The sequence below is a fragment of the Spermophilus citellus genome, assembly GCF_964194105.1.
Source record: "Spermophilus citellus genome assembly, chromosome: 3".
In the NCBI taxonomy this organism is placed as follows: Eukaryota; Metazoa; Chordata; class Mammalia; order Rodentia; family Sciuridae; genus Spermophilus; species Spermophilus citellus.
In genome coordinates this window covers 162252023-162277127 of record NC_138184.1, presented here as the reverse complement: position 1 = coordinate 162277127, position 25105 = coordinate 162252023, and the positions used below count along the sequence as shown (strand labels likewise).

The window sequence follows — 25105 nt, the reverse complement described above, 5'->3', positions numbered from 1 at the left end:
CACCAGCATCTGGTTTCTGTTCTCTGTGGTTAAGGTGAGGGCCTAGGGAGATTTTCCTTTAATCCTAAGCCTGGCTTCATTCTCATCTCAGTAGCTGAAGTCCAGTACACAATCTGGAACCTTACAGATGATTCACAAATGTCTGTTCCAATCATTGTCAGCACTTGCCTTGTCTCTCCCCAACTCTTTAAAGCCAGCAAGGTAGTCACAGGAGGAGGATGTGTACCAGGAGTGGTGTGTGACAAGGGATGGTCTGAAGTGGGAAGTAAAAAGACACAGGAGAACTTGGCTGGACTCAATAGAAAGACCTGGTGGGAGAGGAACTACAGAGAAATCCTGGTGGTAATAATTTCTGTTAATTTGCATAACCTCTCCCCCACACACTACATGATGTTTTATTATTAAGGGAAGTCTTCCAACCAGTGCCACCAGTCACTGTTCATGAAGTCCCAGGTGATGTCCATGGCATTTAAAATAAAGCAACCTTAAATCTTAAATTAAAAAAAAAACACATTTTTTTTGGTTTGTGGTTGCTAGAATGTGCTGTTAAATAGGTTATATGTGTGAAAGTATGTAGCACAGAACAAGTAGTTAATAAATATTTGTGCATGAATGAATGAATTCAATGGTTAATAGTATGATGGATTTTGCAGTGTGTTTCTCCTGTTTGTTCTCTGACTAAAGCCCAGCATGTTAAAAATGTGAAAGCTTTAGCAAATGCAAGTGGTTAACAACAAATAGGGCCACTACTTACCACTCAATGGTAGGCAGAGGAGACCCAAAGAAGACACAATCTAGCAAAGCAGGCCGGTTGGCAATGACCTGGTAGAGTGTATTTGCAGGTGTGAGGATTCGTGGTGGCTCAGCTAAAAACATTTAAACGGCACAATAAATATTAGAACACATTTTAGGTTTACTGTGTATTTACTGCACTTTGTATTAAGGTCATTAAAGTTTATGGTATAGCACAACCAACATGTCTCTTCCTTTATGTTCCTATCAGGTATGACACTACCAGTCGTGGTGGGAAAAAAAATTTCCTTTCTTTTTGTCCTCAGCACAGTGTCTGGCACAAAAATAATGGCCTAGTGTATTTTCTTTTAATGATTGATGCATCATCACCCCACTGGGTGGGAATGGTGAGGAACAAATAAGCTGACATAAAAATCAGAGTGATGAGTGTGGTGACTTACATAGAGAGAGGACTAAAAAGCTTCTTACAGTCAAGAAAACACAGTGAAGAGACAATCAACAGAAGGGAGAGAATGTTTACATACCATACATCTGGTGAGGGACTAACATACAAATATATAAGGAGCTCAAACAATTCAAATGATATGTGAAAACAAATAATTCAATTAAAAGATGAGCCAAGGACCTAAATTAACTAAGGAAGACATACAAATGACCAAGAGGTATATTAAAAAATGCTCAAGACACCAATCATCAGAAAAATGCCAACTTTATCCAAAATGACATATCTATCACCGGATAACTATTAGAAGGGCTATTATTAAACAAGAAGCCAATTCTGTCATTTGTGACAACATGGGTGAAACTGGAAGACATTATGAGAAATGAAACAAGCCAGACTCAGAAAGACAAGTACTGCAGAATATCATTTATATGTAGAATCTAAAATGGAATATATAGAAGTAGAGAGAAAAAAACAAACAAAAAACCAGAAGTCAAAGCTTCAACATCCACCAATATCTTAACCACTTATCTATGTGATTAATCACCTTCATTTCAACATGAAGAAAAATAATAAGTATCGACCAGCTTCCTGGTATTAATTTTGTTTGAAAATAGAGAAGAATAATCTTAAGAGTTGAAGTATGACTGCTTGGTACCATAAGAACACTTTTGCATAAATTTGAACAAGTGTGGATTTATTTTTCCCAGTATGAGAAATGCAACCTTCACATAAACCACCCATTTCAGAATATGCGTGAGTTCTACATTGTCATAGTTTTCTGAACATATTTTAATGAATTAAGTTAATGTACATCTATGATTTGGATAATGGCCAAGCATTAAAATTAATAGTTCATTTTCAAAAACTCAGAATCATGAAATTGTTATTCAAATAGTCAGTTTCTAAGGACAGAAGAGCAGGATTATTTAGTTGCTAATGGCAGACAAAAGCTATTTTCCTTTTGGGGGTTTAAACACTGTAATCATCTGTGAATGGACTAGCCTATTTGATTATTTTCTACAATGAAAAATTGCCATTATGCCAACTGTGTTATGAAAGAACATTAAGACTTGACTGATGTTCTTTAGGCCAAATATTTTATCTTATCCACCTTCATATATTCCTTATAGTTCCAAGAACTGTGCATTGAATCTAATAGAAGCTCAATATATTTTTGCTGAGTGAGTAGAAAATAATAGTAGACATTAATTTAATTTGCCATGTCTTTAATAAAGGGAGAGCTTACCGAGCACATTTACAAATGCATTTGCCAATAAATATCCATATTCATTAGAGGCATTGCACTGATAAACTGCACTTGATCTTTCTTGAACATTTGAAAAAATAATGGTATCACCATCTATTTTTCTGCTGGGGTCATCAGGAGCAACTGTTGGGTTTAAAAATAGAAAGTGTATTATATATTTCTTTTTCCTTAAAAGACACACTTTAAACTTATAAATCCCAAGGTCTACATTGTATAAGTAGGACAGAAACACAGACTGCTCTAGGCATATGAAGCAAGAAGAAGACAAGAATCCAGGCAGAATCTATTTTTTTTTTTCGAACTCAGAATTTAGTTGCCACATGGTGTTTAGGTATATGCACAGTATTCATTTAGTCTTAAGCAGATTAATTCTATAACACTAAATATTATTTTGAGAGATACAGAAAAGCAAGCACAAGTTTGGATGAAAATTGCACAAATTCAGAAAAAAATATAGTTTTGTTCACAAAGAGACTGTGGATACTTAAGAGGAGGCCAGTTAACCATGAAAAAAAGTAACAACAGCTTTGCAAAAACTACAGTCACTCCAGCACATATAAACCTGTCACTTTTAAGAACCCCTTCTTGGAACAAACAAGTACACAACTAAGTATGAGGCTAGCAATCAAATGTGAAAATATTCACTTTCCTGCTTTGAAAACTCCTGGAGCTAAAGTAGAAATCAGTTGTGTAAAATTTCTCTTAAAGGCAGCCTTTTCAGCTAAATCCCTCAAGTACTTTAAAGATGCAAAGAGTGAGGTTGATCCTTATTGAAGTGGAATAGAGCTAGCTGGTAATAGAATATGTGAGGATTTAGTCCAAGGCATGCCCAGCAATTTGGAACTGCTGTATGATTAGAGATGAATTCCTTTTTTTTTCTGTGAATGCTAAACTGTAGGTTATGGTCTTACATGGCTTTGAAAGTACACTGTCTCAGCACACAGATCCAAATCAAAACTAAATAACTGCACCATTTTTTTTCTGAACTTTGCAACTTGAACTAGCTAAGAGAGCTTTACTTTCATTCTAAACACCATCTTATCCCTTTGATGATACAAAAAGGATGTGCATCTAAGACATATTTATTGCTGCACTGAGACTTCTTTATCACTCTGAAATAAAGAAATATTGGTTTATATGTGGCCTATTAACTTTTAATTAAAAAACAAACTATAGTTATTCATCATTTTATTATACATACTCAAAGCATTTTGCTCACTCATTCTACAATAGACTTTTACTGTTAATGCAACAATTCACCACAAACTTAGTAGCTTAAGACAGCATAAATTAACAATCATTTAGTTCTGTAGATTGGAAGTCTAACAAGCGTCCCAATAAACTAAAAGCAAGGTACCAGAAGGCCCATGGTCTTCTCCTCCATCCTTAAAGCTATCAGTATTGCATCTCTTCAATCTTTCTTCTGTAGTCATAGTTCTCTTCGACGACAGCCAGGAAAAAAAAAACTTTGCTTTTGAGGACTTCTGTCATTAAATTGGGTCCAAACCAGATAATCCAGGATAATCTCCACATTTCAAGGCCTTAACCTTAATTAATGTGCAAAGTTTCTTTTGCCATGTAAAGAAACATATTCACATCCTAATCCATGGATTAGGATGTGGAGGGGTCAGGGCATGAATTTGCCTACCACATATTCTTTCAGTTTATTTTTCCGGTACTAGGGATGGAACCCAGGGGTACTTTCCTACTGAGTCACATTTCCAGCCCTTAATTTTCTTTTTTATTTTGATACAGGTTATTGATAAACTGCAGAGGCTGTCTTTGAACTGTTGATTCTCCTGTGTTAGCCTGGCGAGAAGCTGGGATTACAGGTGTGTACCACCCTGTCCAACTCCTGCCTACTACATATTCTACCACATTTATAGACTGAAAATCTTTCAGATGTTTCAGACCAGAATATACAAAAAATGCACCATAAATTAAAGATTAGAACAAAGTTTTTAGCTTCCAAGGATTCTCAATACTCTGATTCAGGAACTACTCTTCATGACAGGTTAATACCTTCATTCCTGAGTAAGCATGAGAGATATTTTTTACAAAAGTAGTTGTATGACACTGATCACAATCAATAGCTAACTTATAAAATCATTTTAGGTATTTTCATTGGCTCAGTTAGTGGTGAGGGTGTGTTAAAATATTTTGAATTGATTTCTTAGTTCACATTTGCTGGTTTTGACTTTAATCACTTCAAAAATTGCCTTAAGGAACATTTCTCCCAACCAGAAGACAAACACAAGTCATAATTTTCAACAGGCTATGGATTCATTAATAAATGATAGGAATGTCACATTTCACTGTGAAGTGAAGCTGAGGTGGACAGCCTTGGACCTGAGAAGATGGTGTATGTTAGGACAGCTGTGCTCTTTGTCCTAGATGCTCATCTTGTACCATTGGGCCTTTCTGACTCATGCTCTCAGGGATACCCATCCACTGCCTCAATGCTGGAACACAGAGCAGCATTTCTGGAGATTTCTCTGTGGGTTATTCTTAGACCTTGTGGACCCAGCACTTGTCTACTCAGTGTTGGAACTCTTCAAAGGGATGCCAATGCCAGCCACATACCCACTCTTAAGTACTTCTGTGGCTATGCCAGGCAGTGTAATACAGTGACACGTATTTCAGCACAGATCTCTGGGCCAAATCTTCCTGGATGGGTAGCAGACTGTGTAAGCAAATATCCTCAAATTCCTTGAGTATATTACACTCTTAAGAAAGCCATACAATCATAATAATAATAATAAAAGGTATACTACCATGATCATGGAAGACATAACTCAAATGACAAAGCTAGAAGAATAATTTTTCCCAAGTGGAAATTCATCAATCACAAACACACCTCATTTCTGTAGCTCAGAGTAGTGTTTTTCTTTGGTATCAACTCTTTGGGAAGATATCGTTTCTGGAAAACCATCTGACTGTATCTGCCTTGTTTATACTAAATGAAGCACTCTTCAAATATTTACTTTTGGCAAAGTATTTAGGAATAAAACAAACTGTTTTAGTATAAGTAATAATTAAGCAAATCTCTTTCTCTCCATGGAAGTTTGGACTACATTTTCCTTAAGCACTTATTGAAAACTGCAAATAAAAACAGGAACTACCACAGTGACATATGGAAACTCAGTTGGTAGCTGGACATAGAATGAAATCACTAGTGCAGAGACATCTGAAGCCCTGGGACACTGTGAGTTGGCTCGTGGGTGGGAGTAACTTACCAGCTTACACACCCAAATTACCTAAAGGAGTAATAATTCATCCTAGGAACAACCAATTTCTATTGTTGTAAACGAACATGTGGAGAAAGACATTTAAGGGCACAGAATTAGCACATATAACTTGAAGCCCCAAAAGTAAGGTCCAGAAGTAGAATAATAGCTTTCAGAAAACACTTTCTGTTAATCTAACTCTTGTGAGATAGCCAGCTAAATCTTTAAAATGTTTTTTAATAACTATTCATAATTAATTTTACAAAGAACTTTATGAAAGAGGTTAATCAGATAGTATATGCATTTTGGATATGGGAAACTACAGATGGGAGAGCTTAATGGTTTCTTTAAGTGAAGTTAATGCTGAGGTTTTCTGAAGTAGTCAACTTTATAAACTTTTCTGGAATTATGAGCATTCAGGAATATTGTAGAATCAATCTTTGGGTGGAGTTGAATTTTCCTTGTCTTCTACTTATTCCATCCCCTTAAGGGTAAACAACCAAGCCCCTTACCTTTGAGAAAAGGAAGAAGGAAGATGCTTTGACAGAATCTCAGGAATATCCTCTAGTGGGCCTCATTCCCTGGCAGCTTACTATGTGTTACTGGCTTTCAGTATGAGTGAAATATGTGATTGTGGCAGGAAGATATCTCCTGCCCTTTCTTGTCACCTTTGTTCTTTTCCCTTCTCATATCTGAGAGAAAAGAAGCCTTTCAACCTAAGAATGTGATATTATACATGTTCCATGCTGAATGGCCTGAGATCTAACACAACTTACATAGGAGATGATAAAAGAACTGCAGGCATCAGACTCTCCCACTACCTTCTGGGACAGAGACAGGAATTATAGAGTCCACAGCCTTGGCCTTGGGGGTTTTCACCAGGATGGCATGGTGATGTGGCATGGACTCTCCAATGGGGAAGGAAGGGAGGAGAAGAGGAACTTATGAAACTTATCTATTCTGGGGAGAGTACAGAAATGCTTTATCCAACCTGCTGTCAGCAAGTTCTTTTTCTTTCTTGTTCTAGAGTTCAGCTCCCCATCCTCTCAGACACTGCAGGCTGCACAGTAAAATCAAGTTCTTTGGCACCAGTTCTTATAGCTGCGTTATTTTTTTACTTCTGTAGATTGTTTTGCAAACATTCTGGGTAGTTTGTGGGCAAATCCCACATTTAATATAATCTATTAGTTACCTCAAGGAGAGTTGTAAATAACTTAGACCCAGTGGGACAGAGCTTTATAAGCCATTGAGATAATTAGCGCAGGTGATTTGGAATTGATCCTTTCAGTTTGTAAAATAGAAGTTTCCAGATCTGAAGTGCATAGTCGCAAACCAATAACAACTAATTTTGCTAGCCTATCTCATCTTACCCCTCCCTTGACCTGATCCTGCTTCTCCTTTTACAATATTTGTGTCCACTTGGCAGCCAGAGCCTGCAGAGTCACAGGAGGAAGTCAGTGTCTTTGGAGTGATAGCCCACAGAGTAGGGGTGGGAGTCTGTGTGTCTGGCTGTATGGGACCCTGACTGTGTCTCTGCTGGGTGGCACAGAGGATAGACTCAGGCACCTGGCAGGGACACTGCATGGCTTCCTATACAATGGTATTGCAGAGGCACAGCTGTACCCTGGCCCAAGCTGCTGGTCCACCCACAGTTTCTGCAGTCTCTTGGACAGAAGGCATTGCCAGCAAGGCAGCTGGTGCCCATAGCCAACTTCTAGGGTCTATTCTAGGCTGATAATCCTTACAAGGCTCATTTGTGCCTCCACATATAGCAGCAGATTTTGCTATTGGTCCTATCTTCACCTTCTCACATCTCTCTGCCTTCCTTCCCCTATATTCCAGCAATGCTGGATGCATCTGTATGGAACACAACTCAACAAGCTATGGATGAGAAACAAGCTGTTTTCAGAATGGTCCCCAAGTCTCAAAACAATTCTTTTTTGGGGGTCTCTAAATTCATGTTGTAACCACCAAGCAGGGTGGAAAGGAGAAGCTCAAGCATCCACTGAATTTTTTTTAGCAGTTTTCTTCCTCATTTATTCCTTATTTTGAATTAGGAGATGCCAATCTACAGTGGGGGCATGTTCACTTTAAATTAGCTACTTAAGGATCAGTATCTACCCAAGAGACTACTCAGCAGAAGTTGTATGTGGACCAGCCACTGAGAGCCAGGAGTGGGGAACAATTGTGCCTCAGCAGTATCATTGTGTAGGGGTCCTGCAAATCCATCACCTTTCAGTTCTGGGAAGTCCACACCGTAATCCATGCATGTCCATCTTGAACACCTTCAGGAAAGCTTCCCATCACCTTGGTGTAGACACAGCACCTACTCCCAGCACCACCTGAGGGCCTAGCTCCTTGCTTTGAGGCCACACTGTGGTGTTCCCCACAGTGCAAACTCTAGAGCGACTGCTCTGCTGCACACCAGAGGCAAGAGCACCCCAGCTCTGTAGGAGCTACAGAATTCCCATGTCTTCTTGGCCCCCTTTCTTTTCTGTCCCAAGGGGATTTGAAGAATACTTTGGGGATGGAAGAGATGAATTTATTTGGAAGCTGATTTGAGAAAGCTTGTCCTCTTTCTGCTCTAGACCTATTTGGATGATTTGGTGTTAAAGAAGAAGGGACTAAATTGTCTCTCAGGGACCACTGCCTTCTTCCACCAAAGCCTCCCCCAAAACAATATGTTTAAAAGGGAGTATCTATGAGTGCATTTTCAAAGTTCTTAACAGAACTATAGTACAGGCTTCCCTCAAAGGTGCTGCTTACACTGGTGCTGTGATCTGAATGTCTGTGGCTCTCCAGAATTCATACCTTGAAACCTAACTCCCAAATTGAAACCTAACCCCCGTGGAGGGAGTACTGAGGTGAGGACTCTGGAAAGTGATTAGGTCATGAAGGTTCCTCACTCTTGAATGGGGTTAAAGTGCCTTATAAAAAGTTCGAAAGAACGTGTTTGCACCTTTCGCCGTGTGAGCACACACAGAAGGCACAGCCCTAACCAGACAACAATTCTGTGGGAACCTTCATCTTGGACTTCCTAGCCTACAAAACCATGAGCGACACATTTCTGTTGTTTATAAATTATCCAGTCTAAGATACTAGATTATACGAGCAGGAACAGACTAAGAGCCAATTTGGAAGGACAATGAGCAAATCAGGGGAAAAGAGCAGCCTCATTATTTAATCTCTTACCCTTGTCTCAATTTTCCCTTCTTAGGGCTGCATTCTGACTGCTGAACGTGAGAGTTTAATGGTCAGTGTCCCCAGGCTTCCCCATTTTCCCTACTGAGTGGCTAGATGGGAATTCCCTCCCACCTGTGTGTTTTGCTGAGTCTAGCTCTCAGAAGCATATTTAACCTTCCATAAATCACAAAGAACCTCTGAGCTGCAAAAACAGAAAACAAAAACATGGTGCAAAAGTGCTGAACAAGCTCCATCACTTACCACTATTCTGTATGTATCCCTAAGAAAGTCACATTACCATAAAACCTCCATTAGTTCTGGGCTTTCTTTCACTTTTTCTCTCAATTTTCACTCATAACCCCCTGAGAGTGGCAGCAGCCTCCTTATATACAACCACAAAGTACTGTCACTTTTCCTTATCCTGATCATGACTAAAATTGGGTGTGGAAATACTGTAACCCCTTTTACTGGCCTTTTTAGAATCTGTTTTCTCTTAGGAACATATTTCCTCTGAGCGTAAACATAGGCTGTCTAATTTGAAGTATCTGATGACTACTATGTTTTGGGACACAAGTGACTTTCCCCAAAGTACTCACAGAACAGGGTGTGATTTACTCAGTCTAAACCTGTAGTTTTCACACTTGATGATGAAAAAACAGGGACTTGTACCATCTTAAAAATACTGGTTGTTTTCAGATCAGTCTTAGTGGGGAGAGTAAGTTTCAGGAAAGCCAGTTCAATGGACCTTTTGATTATGTAGAAGTGGCATCAATATTTGACTCTGACTTAGAGGCAATCAGGGGTCAAGCTGCTTTCTACCATAAACTGAAGATTGCCTTTATTATGCAGATATTGTCTGCAATATCTTTTTGGATGACTGTGACATTGACTGGGAGGTGAACTGAGGAGGGGATTTGAAGAAGAAACTGATTGTCTCTCTCTGGATCTAAGAGGACATCTGGACCCCAAGAAGTAGAAAATGTTTGGAGATTCCCCTGCCAGCAACAATTCATGGTGAGTAGGTGGAGGAAGATGACGGTAGTGGGTTGTGTTCACAGGAGTCCAAGGGCATTGAGGGACAATATCCATTTTGACGTTTTTGTCTCCCTTTGCTATTGTTCCCTTCTACTATCTTCAAGCCTCTAACCAAGTTTTTAAAAGTCTGGTCTTAGGAGATTAATGGGAGGGCCTGTGGCCACATTTTGGAGGACCATTGTGGGAAAACCTGGCTAATAAGAACAAGCTGGGAGTGGAGCAGACCAAGGAAGGTGGCTGTAGGTGACAGGCACAGCCAGGGTATATAGGCATCACTCAGGGGTGATTTAGGCAATACTCAGGGAAGGTCAGCTTGCAACAAATTGCGCATCCTACATAAGATCAGACCAGGGGATGTGTTCTTTATATGTTAAATGGGATGGTGATCTCTAAACACTGGAGAATGTGGGAACATCTGGGCTACACTCAGGACTAAAAACTCTTGAAAGTAAGACAGCTGTGCTTCTTATTCTTGTTAGATGCATTGGCTCTAGGGCTACTCTCCTTGCCTGTCTCTTCTGATTCCTATGATTTTTTCCATAAATCACTTGATGTTTGATTATAGAAGATAATATGAACATTTTTGGTGATGTGTATTTCTGGCCATGTCACTCTTTCCATGTTATAAGGTAACAAACAGAAGTATTGCCAAGTCCCAGTCAACACACACATGTTTACACACACACACACACACACACACACACACACACACCACTATTTTAATAATATAAATTAATGAAAGTCATAATGAATATCTAAAGGTAATTAAATGAAACTTTAAAGACAATTAAGCACATCTGTTTAACTTCTATATGGCTTTCTTCCTTGATCAGAGAAATTTCACCATTTGTTCACTGGTAAGAAATAGATATGCTTTGAAAATATCCTGCAACTACAGTCAATCAAAGAAACTTACTTTCTATTGGGACTCCATTTGTTAACCAGCTAATTCTGGGTTTGGGGTTGCCATTAGCTCTACAGATCAGGGTCCCATCCTCTCCTGGGGACAGCACAAGATTTTGAGGTGCCATGATCCAGTAAGGAGCCGCTTTATTAAAAGAAGAGAAAAAAATCAAAATATGAATCACATAAGTATAATAGCAAAAGAATATGTTGAACTATTTCAGTAATAAAAATAGTTATTTTACAAAACACTGTTAGTCTCATTTTTTTTAAAGTGAATAGTAATGCTTGAAACTTTTAGATTTTCAAAAGGATGTTTAAAGAGATTCCCTGAATGTTTAAACACACTCTAGACCTCTTTGGCACAAATTTCATTTTATATTTAAATCTATTGGACATTAAAGAGGTGTCAGATTTATCTTAGGTTTTAGAGTAATTTACAGGTATAGGAAAGGTTAAGAAAAGTGAATTTAAATTCTGAGCCCTGCAAATTACATAAAATTATAAAATTAGGAAGCCCCTTGAGAAAATTTTCATTCTTGAAAAGCTACAAAGGTAGTATATTATGTTTCCATACATCCTTCATTCAGTTTCCTCTGATGTCAACATCATATTATAAGCAAAGTACAGTTGTCAAACAAGAAATTAACATCAATGCAATACTATTAACTACACTCTACACTTTGTTTGGATTTCCCTCTTTTCTGCACTAATGTCTTATTTCTATTTTAGGATCCTGTCTCAGATACCACACTGTATTGAGTCTTTATAGGTAGGTCCTTACCTCCTCCAATCAGACAGTTTCTTAGTCTTTCTTTGTCTTTCATGACTATTACAATGATAGTTATTTGGTAGAATGTCTCCCAACAAAGGTTTTCCTGATGTTATCTCATGATTAGCTGAAGTTTGGGGTTTTAAGAATACCACCAAAGGAATTGACCAACTTGTTGTACCATAGTGAGGGAGGACATGAGATCAACATGATTTCATCTGACTTGGTTAAGATGGTGTCTGCCAAATGTCTCCACTGCAAAATTAGTATTCTCCAGCATTCCACACTTTGTTCATTGTGAGTCATTAAGTGTGCCCAGGAGAAGGGAAGTAAGTTCCATCTCCTCAAGAAAGGAATATTAAAAAAACAGTGGACATGCTAAAATTTCCCCAGTTATTCATGCTTTTAGGGAAGAGAAACATTTTGAAGCTATAGAAATATCCTTTTTCTCCTCAAAATGTGACCCATTAATTTTAATGTTCATCAGTGAACCTTGCCTGCAGCAGTTGCCCTTATGGGATAATGGTGATTTTTGTATTTTCCTCATTCCTTCTATATTTATTAAATGGAATTCTGTAAGGAATATTTGAAGGAGCAAATTTTTAACCTGGTGTAGATGCATTCTCAATAGCAATGAAAAGAGATTCAAGGTACTGTGAGTGCTGATATAAATTTACATTCATTATTACTGAAGAACATTATCAAAGGTATATTAAATTGAAGTATCAGGTCATTGTGTGAAAGCAAGAGGAATGCATCTTAAATAATAATTTACCTTTAACTGTGACAGAAATGGTATGATGGATGGCTCCTAATGCATTTTTGGCTATACACTGGTAATTTCCAGAATCCGCTTCTGTAACATGAATAATCTGCAAGGTTTTCTTAAAGTTCCGATAAAATGTCCGGTTGATGGGTAGTATTCCATCTTCTTTTATCCAGTAAATAATTGGGGTAGGCCTGATGGGATAAACAATGATGTTACAAAAAATGTTCATCTGTGACTACTTTTGAGGGTGAGTTTTCATGCAATTGTATAACAAATTCTTTATCATCACACTTTTATAAATAATGCTCAAAACCTACATTTAAAATGGTAAGATACCATTTTCACATAACCAGAACTATACTAATTTGTGGCACACCATACACTTTGACTTCAGTGATGCAGTGCTGCTATGATAAGCTGTTTTACCGAAGGGACCTAAGTATTTTCTTCAAAATCCTTATCAATGAGGAGCTCTCAGGTATTTTTACATGAAGGTATATATCAAGAGAATTTCAATTAAATCAATGATATTGAGCTATATTTTTTCATTAGCTAATGGTAAAAATGTACAGAGAAACTGGGTGTGGTGGTACATGCCTGTAATCCCAGCAATTTGAGAAATTGAGGCAGGAGAATTATGAATTCAAGGCCAACCTTGGCAACTTAGCAAAACCCTATCTTAAAATAAAAAAATACAAATGGGAATGGGGATATAGCTTAGTGGTGAAGCACCCCTGGTTCAATCCCCAGTACTCCCCATGCAAAAAACAAAAAAAAAAAAAGTACTGAGAAAGGGCTCACAAATATATCTGTGTCCCCAGACTTTCACACATTTCCATAGCAAATAATAAGAACTTTTCTATTTTATAACAGGCTAATTGATGACATGAATTATGTGATTAGAGGATTAGTATTTTTTCCTTAATTTCTTTACTAGTGATAGTTAAAAATATTATTATATCAATTGTTAATAGTTCAAATTTGTATATTATATCATCTCTCATTCAGCTGTGTTTTTTCTATCTTTTCTACTTCTTTGATGGTACTAGAGATTGAACTCAGGGGTGTTCTACCACTGAGCTCCATTCTCAGTCCTTTTTACTCTTGTTAAATGGCCAGAGCTGGTCTCTGCTTTGCCATCCTCTTGCCTCAGCCTCCTGAAAACCTGGGATTACAGGTGTGCCCAACCACCTATGCTTCTTACTAAACCCTGAAATATGGAAACAGATAAAAAGCCAGGATATAGGCTTGAAGTTAAATCTTCCAAGTTCCAGCCTTGTCCTTAAATTTCTCTCTGATTTTGGATCTCTGACCCTTTGGAGTCTTAGTTTCCTTAGTTGCACGACCTGATCTAATGATTTCACAAGGTTTTCATGAGGACAAAATAAAGATCCATTCGATACAAACAATTCCTAAGCACTGAACTAGACACAGAGCACTGAGTTATGTGCTGGGAAGGTAATGATAAAGTTTGGTCCAGACCTCAGGAAGATCATAATACTTGTCATTAGAAATGCAAGTTGATTTAACTGATAGTTTATAGTATTGGTTTGGATTGTTTGGAAGAATAGAAATAATTGAGCAATTACTGAAATAATATATATTTGATGAAATAGCTTCTAATTAAACATGTTGTGCATATAAAAAGAGGTAGAAGATGAGAAATCATTTTGAAATTTGAACAACTATATCGTGTGGAACCTGAAAACATAAACTGTTCTCTAATAGTTAGACTAATTTGAATTTCATATAATCTGAAGATGAAAGGGGAATGGGGATAGAAACATAATATCATAGTTTCCCCTTCGAAGAGCCATGACTCATTTTGGAGGACTGCTACTCTATTGAGCAATTGTTCCAAATTTGGAATGTTTTGATTCTTTGGGTTTAAAGTTTGTTGTTCTGTAAGAGATAGAGTTCCAATCTTGGTTTTATAACATTCCAGAGTTTTAGAAATTCTTTAAGGAATATTGTGAAATTTCCAAAGACTAATCCTACTTTATTTCATATTTTATATAATATAGGTTGAGCATACTTAATCAAAAAGCCTAAATCCAAATACTCCAAAATTTGAAATGTTTTAAGTGTCATGTTAGCATTCAACGAGTAAAGTCTATGTAAGTATTACAAAATTTAAAAAGAAGATATGAAATCCAAAACACTTCTGGTTCCAAGCATTTTGGATAAAGAATACTCAACCTGCAAATCATTTGTGGGAAAATGAGGCACCGAATTTCAGAATAGGTAATTCTACTCCAGTAGGTTGGAGGTTGGAGATTAAGCCACTTTCTAACAAAATAATAAAAATTGGACTTTTTTCTTTTTAATTTCTTTTTTCTTTTTTAATTCTGGTGGAAAAGATGGATTTTTAACATATCTTTAATGGAGGTTGTTGCTAGTATTCAGTCTAAGGAACTGTCATATGTAGTGTGATTTCCTGACTTGGCCAGCAGAGGCCTCCAAATGCTTCCTGAAGTAGTTATTCCTGGACTCAGAAAAGATCAGGCCACTAAGTTACCAGGTCAAGAATAGCATGGATCACAAACTGTGAAGGCAGCATGCTTCTGGGATCCCATTCAAGGCTGTTAGAGGATATTTTCCTATTGAGGAACTTGCTCTAGCCAGGGACTGTGTAGAAACTCGCCTGTAATATAGACCCATCCTAATAGTTGCTTTTGTGTTTGGGTGAGGTCTTTGCAATGCCTGTCACAGGCACATCAGTTCTGAGATGTGCACAGATGAGACATTTCAAAGAACCAAGGTTTGACCTTGTGACCTGTTAATAGGAAGGAATGGAAGGGACAATGTGCTAGTTATGAGGCTAGGCCCTAGGATGCCTGGTGAGTTTCTGTTGTTAGGAGAACAAGCCAGGATGAAACTTGCAACCAAGAGCTAGGCCAACAACCAGCAGACCCTGAGAGTCACAAACCCTCTGCTGAGTTGCCTAGCAGATGCATGAGCATGTTCAACTTACGGTACAATTTCCCTGCAGACCTCCAGACAAAGGATCAATAGTAAATAGCTATTATTTTTAAGCCACTAAGTTTTTAGAAAATAGTTTCTTGCAAAATAGCAAAATTATATCTCCCTATTATAACATAGCAATCATGAGGTAACTACTGATACTTATTTCAATGCAAACACTACTACAGTAGTGATTTATCTGAATAATGCGAATCATGCACTCTACTTTGGAAATTAATTGATGCTTGATGATATTAGTATGACAATGACTCCTCCTATGATAGTAATGCTTCTCCACCAGTTTACTATATTTTTATAAGAAATGTACATCAGGGCAGTGTGTGAACTCACAGGCCTTCTGCAATGCACTCCAGTGAAAGCACATTTCCTCTTAACTCCTCTTTGTGACTTGAATTGCCTTCTGGAGTTAAAAATGTTGGTGGCCTCTCTCTACTTGATTTAGCTGCAAAGAAGAAAATAAATATGCATTAAAAATTATGAATATATATTTCTAGAAATGCAGTCACTGTCAAAAAACCTGTCTAAAATTCTCATACCTTTTCAAAACTATTTAACATTGATTATGAAATTTATTAAACTACATCCACTTACTCATTGAAACAGGAAAATACAAATACAAATAATTTGGGTTGTATAAGCTCAAGTTGTAGTAAGGAATGTTTTCCTTTTGTAAATCCTTTTAATCTAGGTTAGGGTTTTACAAATTTTCTGTGGATTGACAAATTTCAAAATGTTAACATTAAAAGGAAAATTATGTTATCAAACTATATATCCCTTAAGATTAGTGCTCAGCTTAAAAACAAAATTAACTGTCTATCTTCTAGAAGATATTAGGTTTTTCAAAAAGGTGTCATTATGGAAGAGGTACTTTGGTTTACACTGGGGATAACTTTACAGCCAAATCAATTTCCAAACTCAAAAGTTTATAGAAAATAAAACAAACTTGGAGGACTACTGACAGAGGTCAGGCAAATTATATGCCATAAATTAAGAATAATGGTAGACTTAGATAAATTAAAACCAGTTTCCTCAATGACAAAATAAAGAAGGTCTTAATTCAGAGATCTTAAGGATATTTATGCAGGTCAACTTTTTTATGAACTCTGCAAAATATAACCTTAACTTCTGAAGGCCTCTTGGAAAAACTTGAAGTAGAAATTATAACATCTTAAGAATCTATAGCTCTTCACTATTTTCAAGCTTAAATAAATTACCTACTTGGTGCTCATCAGAGCTGAATGAATAGGTAATATATGAATTATTCTCATTTCTCAGAAGAAAAAACTAAATACCAGAAAAGAGAAATTAGTTTTCTAAAAAATTTAGAGATTTTAGGGGAAATTTTCTTTTCTAAAGTCACTTTGGGAATGGTCTTCAGGCCCATATTTTTTTAAGAGTATATTTAAAATAAATGAAGCAAAATAAAATAGCAGGAGTTGGGCTATGTCACTGATACCAAAATGTTCATATCTAAAGTGTGAAAAACTAATATAGTAGAAATTCTGTTTTCTGCCTTCTGGATAATTAAGAGGGCCCTCTATACAGAACTCATTATTTTTATTGATAGAAGTACCACATTTCCCTTTAAGAAATAATTTTTTTCAATTTAAAAGAATGAAGTTAAATGCTCTATTTTTTAAAGTTTAATTTCACTGAAGATAGTAACTTGGTTTCATACAAAACCCAGAGAAATACTATTACTATTTGTATTGCATAATGTCATGTGAAAATGAATTGGAAATGTGATGATTTACTATGGAATCCACTTAATGTTAGTCACTAAAAGCTTTGATGTAGACGTATTCTAGCAGGTTAATATACCAGTCGACTCTTATTTAGTTCATGAGAAAAGTTTATGAATAAGACAAAAAAATGGAAAATATAATTCAAAACATATATGAAAGATTTTATCCAGATCAAGTGAAATGGTTCTTTTACATGAGAACAGTTAAAAACAAGTTTCATTATTATACAGACACCATGGAAAATGTTTTAGTGACATGCTTGAAAGTTTACAGCTAAATTTTATAGGAAACACACATTGATACTAGTGGTACTAAACATATAACTAGAAATTTCATAAAGAAATAAGGTTAAATAGCCATGGAGGTGAAGTTAGTGAACTAAAGTCTACAATGAAGGAGAAAATCAGTTACAATCACCATGACTCACCACCATTAAACTCAGTGTCACTCAAATTAGCAGCTATAGTGTCATTCAATTCATCCACTGAAATAAACAGAATATTATGAAGAGGGCACAAAAGTAGGGGAGAGGGGTCAAAAACCACTGGGCAACAAAAACAAAAGTATACAGCTGTGCTAAGTACCATCCCTACCATGTAAAAATGGTGCTTAACACTGTATATGACTAACTCATTATTAATTCACTCAGCCACCCCCAACCAGTAATATGTAAATCTGTGACTTACACAGCAAGATTGTCAAATAAAAGGCATTGTGGGGCATAAAGTACGCATCGATGTTCAGAATACCAAGTGATTCAGAAGGTCATCATGGAAACAGTAATGGCAATCACACCATACAGTATTTAGGATACTCATGCTCTTTCCATCTGCCACCACTAGTGATCCTTCACAGGTAGTTTCCTAATCAATGAGCCTATTTATCTCAGTAGTATTTAATGGTTTATAATTTTTCACATGTGTAAACATCATAGAAAGGAAAATTTGGAAATGAACTCTTACCTGAAACTACCTTCACAGAAATAGGTTGTTTTTGCTGTATAGTTTGAGTGTGATTAAATCTGGCATAACATATATAGTCTTCACGGGTATCTTCTGGGAGAACATTAGAAAAATAAAGGTCTCCATTCAGACCTTGGGAAACCCTCTCACTCTGTGGAAGTCTTTGAAAGGCTGGAGAAAGGCAGAAGGAGAACCAGATCACTCCATCATAACATGGCCACACTCCAAATTAGCAACTTAACTACCAATAATTCTGTGGACACTTCACTTAGGGGGAAAAAAATATACATATATATATACACACACACATATATGTACACACACAGATATAAATATATATATTTTAATACTTTTTTTTAGTTGTAGTTGGACACAATACCTTTACCATATTCACCTACCCAGAGCTAAGGATTGAACCCAGGGCCTCTCACATGCTAGGCAAGCTTTCCACCGCGGAGCCACAACCCCAGCCCAATATATATAATATTTTAATAGAGTTCTTAAGAAAAAGCAATTATATAAAAAAATGGAAGACACACTAGAACTCCAACCCTAATTTCATAGATGGGGGAAGAGGCGAGATTAGAGTCATACAGGGAAATGTTTTATTTAAGCAAGTATAAACAAAGAAATGTTTTACAAAAGTTTGTATGACTTTTCCTAAACTAATCACCCCTGTCTGTGCATATCTTAGAAAATGCTTTAAGAAAGTTCATAAGGATGTTAATATGATCTGCTTCTATATGCCTGCTGGTCCCTGAGCAAGGAGTTAAGCATACCAGAGCCCCAGTCTTGTCTGAGCTTATGATCTAATTAAAGAACCAGGCAGTGAGTGGGAAATTAACTACAGGGTGTGATGACGACATTATTCAAGGCTGCAACCAGCCCCTGAGAAGCAACCCCTACCCCAGCATCCCTCTCCTCCTCCACTTTTTCCTTTCTGAATTACCTATCATCTATTGACATACTACATCTTTTACTTTTCATATCCCTGCACCAGAATTCAAGATCCAGGAGAGCAGAGACCTCCATCTCCTGTATACATTGCTGTGGCTCTGGATCAGTGCCTGGCCCTTCAGAGGGACTCCCTCAAATACTCATGGAAAGATTAAATGAATAACCAAGGACATGCTGAATTTCTAGTTTCAGGAATGATAATTCATTTCCCCTCAGGTCCAGTCAAGAAACTGTCTAGCCTTAGGCATGCAGAGAAGGTCTGTTACCTAATGGAGGATGCAAGGAAGTGGAACTCACTATCTCTGCAAGAAGTTACACTTGGCTAGCTAAAAGGTCTCCTGAAGCTCCTGACTCAGTTAACAGAGCCTGAACTGTGAGAGTTCTTTAGTTCCAAAGTGAAAGAATAAGGAAAATTTGCACATTTTAGTGGCCTCAGGCCAGGTATTTGTCTTTCGACAAAATTTCTTCAGCTTGAGTTGAAACAGGTGCCTGGTCTAACATTTCACAAAATGCAAAATCATGGTTAAAAGGCTCCCTCAGGCAAGAAAAGGCCAAGAAAGTTGAAACCAGAGTTTAAAAGAATACCATCAGTTATATGTGTAAGCCAAGTTCTTGGTCAAGATAGGGGTTTGGTAGTTGTTGTAAATTCATAGTTTTATCCCCTGGAAAACAATGGTTTTAAAAATACTCAGAAAAAAAAGAAGGAACATTTATTTAATGAATGCAAAGAGCTAAAGACAATCATATATTTATTGTCTTTTGTTTATCCTGCAGTATTTTATGATTCCTGGGTGTTGGTAGGTCAGATGTAAGGCAATGAACTTCACTATGGTGGTATCATTTTGCTCTTTGAGGTTTTTTTTTTTTTGTATTATGCTTGGAAAAAAATGTATGAAGATATGAATAATTTAAGTTATCTTCCAAAAGTGCTCTGTGGAACTAATTGCTTTCTCATATTGCAAATGCCATTTCCATCTGAAAGGTCAGAAGCTTTGTCAACAGCTTAATATGTACATAAATGATATAGCAAGCTGCGCAAAGTGGGGAAAAATTAGTTACATACTCAGATGATCTGAGGGTTTACATGCAGTATATCTTTTTATTAAGCAGAAAGGAAACCATTGCTGATTAGGACCAATGACCAAACACTGGGTCTCTTTTTTGACAGTGACATGTGGAGAGTGTTGTTCTCAAAACCATTTGTCACTCATATATTGGTTTGGCTACTTATTCTTTCAAAACCTGTTAAAAAATGTTATAAAGTGAAAATAAAAATGTGTTGTCATATTTATTTCTTTATATATTTGTTTTTAATTTCTTTGTGATACTTTCTGAGTGATTTCACATAAAAGTTAAAGAATGAAAATTGAGTGTTAAGAGTCAAATTTTCTCTTTAATAATATATGTAGCCTTTGGTTGCAGAGGAAATCATGCCACTGGGAAGAGACTTCTTGAAGTACTTTCTTTACCTTGCTCTTGGGGCACCACTCTTCCTGTGTTCTCTTCTGACCTCAGTGACTGCACCTTCTCATTTCCTTTCCTGGTTTTTCCTTAAGTTGGTGACCTCTTGAGGGCTCGTGGTTTCAGTTCCCCAGGCTCTGCTCTGCACCACCTGCACCCACCCCGCTAAATTCTCCCATCCATTCCAGTGTTCTAAGATGTGCTGTCTATGCAATAGCATTGCACACACCACTGATCATCCTTCTGATACATGCACCTCTGACTCTTATTGGGCATCTGGACATGAATGCCTTATAGAACTCACACTCTGGTTGCTTAGTTTACAAGCCAAGCCATGTGTTTCCTCTGAATGCTATCCTATTAGCATAGGAAAATTGGGAGGGTAGAAGAGGCAGAGCAGTAAATAATTCCTTCAAGGAGAAGATCAAGGGAAGACAAATTTGAAACTGACTAATGGATGACTTTCTCTTTGTCTCAGTTTCCTCATCTGGAAAGTGAAAAAAATTCATTAAATACTCCTCATGGGGTTGTTTTTAAAAATTAATGGGGTGGCCCATGTGATGTTCTTAGCAAAGGGACTGGCACTTAGTAAAGGCCCAATGAATATTAACCATTGTTGGGGATAAAATAACAAAAATATGACACGTTCAAAACAGTTCAGTTTCCTCCCCACTGAGGGCTTCTGCTGTTTCAGGAAGTAGCAATTCCATTTTATCAGCTGTTCAGTCTCCAAACTTGGTAGTTATCTCTTCTTCTTCCTCTCTCTCATGCTCCTGCCCCCACCCCAATACATCCTGAGGGCTCTACCCTCAAAATAAATCCAGAATCTATCTCACTCTACTGCTACCACCCAAGTCCAAGTACCTTCAATTGTTGCCTAGAGTACAGCAGAACCCCTAACTGGCCTCCCCTTTAGTCCTCTATACTCTCCATACCCCAGCAGAAGTCACTCTGCTACTATTTATTTTATTTCAGACTAACACTCCTTCACTGGTTCACCAGTTTATTCAGAGCAAAAGCTGAAGCACTTTTCTTTGAGTCCTGTGACTTCCATGATCTTGTTATCTTCCTCTCTCTTGGATCTCTCTGTCTGGACACATTTGTCTGTCTTTTATACACACCAGGATACTCCTATCTTAGGGCTTACACCTGTGCTCCCTTCTACTGAAACATATAGGGGCCCCACCTGCTGTCTTATTTTCTTAGGTCTGGGCTCAAAACTCTGTTTTCTTCTCTTTTATAACATTTATTATCAACCAACAAAGATTATCTAAATGCATTTATTGTCTGCCTCCTTCTCCAACCCATCCACTTAGATAGAATGTAAGCTCAGTGATAGTGGTGTATTTGTGGTTTATTTGGAGCAGTTTCCATTGTATAGTAAGTGCTTGATAAAATTGAAGGAATAAATGAAATGGCATGTTATTTATTTCAATGAGCAGTATTTTCCTGAGCATCTCTATGATATTTTATGAATACTTCATGAATCCCCAAAAGAAATAATTTATTATGACAGAAAAAACTTTATAAATAAACTCTTGAAGAAAGAAAATTCTTGTTGTTAAAACTTACAGTTATCCATCCAAAATATTATAGCTGGTGGTAATCCAATTGGGGGTCTACAGGGAAGTACTAAAGATTGACCATTTCGAAGTATTATTGGTTCAAGTTTTTCTTTGGTCCATAACGGTGACCCTATTAAATAATTTAAAAAATAACTTCTGCATTATTTTTGAATGAAAAAATTTAATAAGTACTACAAAGAAAGGCAAACCAAACTTTTTGGGAAATAGAAATTTGAAATTTATGTATTTCAATGAGAAAATGACATTTAAATACAGTGTTAAAGGTTAAAAAATCAAAACATAGTAAAAAACAAAGAAATTATCACTCACTGCCATTGATAGTCTGAATTCTGAGTCAATGATTTCATGTCTAAAAATGTATACTAAATACATCATTATAAAGACACATAACTTTGATCTAAGCATGTTCTCCACAAAGAGTATACCTTTGAATATCATACAATATTATTTAAGTCCACTAATTTGTAAGATTGACATGAGAATATACATGCTATGTCAGTAGTTCAGAAAAGGTTGGATTTCAGAATGAGCTGGCTTTATGCACATACATATATATCTGCTGGAAAGAAAGGAAAAGAATATTTGAGCAGTGGTTATTTCCTTGAAAGAAAGGACACTTGAATGATTTTTAAATTTCTTTTTTTACTTGTAATTAATTTTTCTATAATGAACACATTATACATGTAATTTTAAAAGTTTTCAAAATGACCAGAACAGCAAATGCTCGCTATTCTTTAAATACATGCATACAGGCTCTTGAGGTTTTTGAGAAATTTTTGGTACTGACCACTGCAAAAAGAACTACAATAAAAATTTGAAACAAAAATGTTAAAAGAAATCACCTTCACCCATATACTGAATTTATTTTCATCTAGCTATAAAAAAAAACTTATACAAAAGGCATGTGAGAAAAAATTAAATCAGTTCCAGGATGAAACTTTTCTTTTTTAAAATAAATCCTGGTCTTTTATTCAGGACTTGGATAAAAGACACAATGGATTGGCAAAGCATTAGGCTGAGAAGTTTTGCTAAGAGAAAGCAGAAAGGAGCAATAACTTTCATGCAAAATAAAGTAGGGATGTTGTAATCGATGTCATTGCTTCCTTATTACAGTATTTGGATGGTGATGTAACAGATGCTGAATCTTGGATTGATATTTTTCTATTTTATTTTGCGTGTGGTACTAGGGACTGACACCAGGAGTGCTCTACTCTAGAACTACATTCTAGCCTTTTTTTTTTTTTCATTTGAATCAAATGGGGTATAATTTCTCATTTTTCCAAGTGTACAGGTTGCAGAATCACATTGGTTATACAGCCACGTATATACATACAACAATACTAGTGTCTATTTTATTCTGCTGCCCTTCCTATCCCCCCTTCGCCTCCCCTCCCCTCCCATCACTTCTCTCTACCCAATCTAATGTGACACATTTCTTTTTTCTTTTTTTCCCTCACATCATCATACATGTATTTTGTATAACGATGAGGGTCTCCTTCCAGCTTCCATGCAATTCCCCTTCTCCCTCTCATTCCCTCCCACCTCTCTTCCCTGTTTACTGTTAATCTTCTTCTCATGCTCTTCCTCCCTACCCCATTTTGAGTCACCCCCCTTTTATTTTTGAGATAGGGTTTCTCTAAGTTGCCCAGGCTTGCCTTGAATTTGAGATCCTCCTGTCTTAACCTCTCAAGTATCTGGAATTATAGGCGTGCACCACCATGCCCAGCTTGGAACAGTACTTTAAATGATCATATTTGAAAAGTCTCACTTACTGGATGGGCGGACGACAATGTTATTAGAAATTGCAGCACCACGCTCATTCCTCGCCGTACACTGATAGACTCCTTCATAAGTCTCTGCTTTCCCTTCACTCATAATGTTGATTATAAGCGTTCCTGATCCAGGCTTCATGGTGACCAGAGGGTCTTTATCTATGTCAAAATGAGTTCCATTTCGTGTCCAAGAAAAGCTGCCCAATACATCAAGAGTTAAGTTTATTAATGATCCAGAAAAAATAGGTTTATTTACTCTTCAACAAGTTCCTAATAGTCATGAGTCCCTAGAAACAATCATTAGATTTTAATATAAAGTAGAAAAGCAATAATTCCCCATATTTAAAATGTTGCTCTGAGTCATGACTTAGAAGAAGGTGGTGGTTATACATTTTGAGGTACCTGTCTTCTTCAAAGCTCAAAGCTAACACACATTGCCTGTCACTTATCCAAGGAAACACAGGAAACAGTTCTCTCAGGCATATTCTCTTTGAATTTTATTAGCATTTTTTATTGTAAACCCCATTATTCATAGAGTTGATAACCTGTCTATAATAATCAGCTCTGGGCTGAAATGTGACAAGAAAGTATTGTCTAAACGAGCTGAAAATTGATCAGACCCGTTTCAAGTTACCAAAATGCAAAACGGAGGCTAGGATCAGGGTAAGAGTTACAAGTTCAGGGTGTTTTAAATGTTGGTTATTAAAAGTGGTAATTCTATATAAACTCTATTTTGAGAATTTTTACTCTGAGAGATGGTTTTACAAATTCCTTGAAGGTATGCCAAATTGTCAACTGAGATTTCTCTTTCTTGGTTTGATTTATACAAATGCCTCCTGTAAAAGTCACAGTGCTCATGCAATTCAATGCTTCATAACTAGCAACAAATCAGTGATGGCCAAGGCCACTTAAAGGCATCCATCTCTAAATGTGCTTTCTGGGCCTACTTAGATTTTCCTTTATCTGTTCATCCTCACAGTGGTGGTTGCCACAACTAGGACCGTGGGGATGGGGCTCCTGGCACTTGGCAGGTAGAGGACAGGGATGTTGCTAAGTGTCCCACAGTGCACAGGACAATAAAAAAAAATCCCACAATGAAAAAATTATCCCAAAATAAAATAATTATCCAACCCAACTTATCAATGGTGTTGAGGAGGAGAAACCCTATCCTATAGAGAATTACAGAAGGTAGATATTAAACAAGCAAGAAGTTGAAGGGGAACTCCACCAAAGAACATCATGTCAGGGCTTGTGTGGTAAGAATTTCCAATAATATGGCAGAA

At 36.9% G+C, this 25105-nt stretch overlaps 1 protein-coding gene across 1 annotated transcript in view; it reads right to left on the bottom strand.

Moving 5' to 3' along the window:
• Positions 1-25105, bottom strand: part of NRCAM (neuronal cell adhesion molecule) — a 278975-nt gene that overhangs the window by 39385 nt on the left and 214485 nt on the right. Inside the window, exons 6-14 of the mRNA XM_081286371.1 lie at positions 23823-24019; positions 22037-22159; positions 18047-18217; positions 17512-17568; positions 15670-15781; positions 12361-12545; positions 10827-10958; positions 2445-2588; positions 755-866 (exon numbers count right to left, since the gene is read on the bottom strand). Of these exons, the coding sequence (XP_081142497.1) occupies positions 755-866; positions 2445-2588; positions 10827-10958; positions 12361-12545; positions 15670-15781; positions 17512-17568; positions 18047-18217; positions 22037-22159; positions 23823-24019 (1233 nt within the window). The remainder of the gene's footprint in view (positions 1-754; positions 867-2444; positions 2589-10826; positions 10959-12360; positions 12546-15669; positions 15782-17511; positions 17569-18046; positions 18218-22036; positions 22160-23822; positions 24020-25105) is intronic.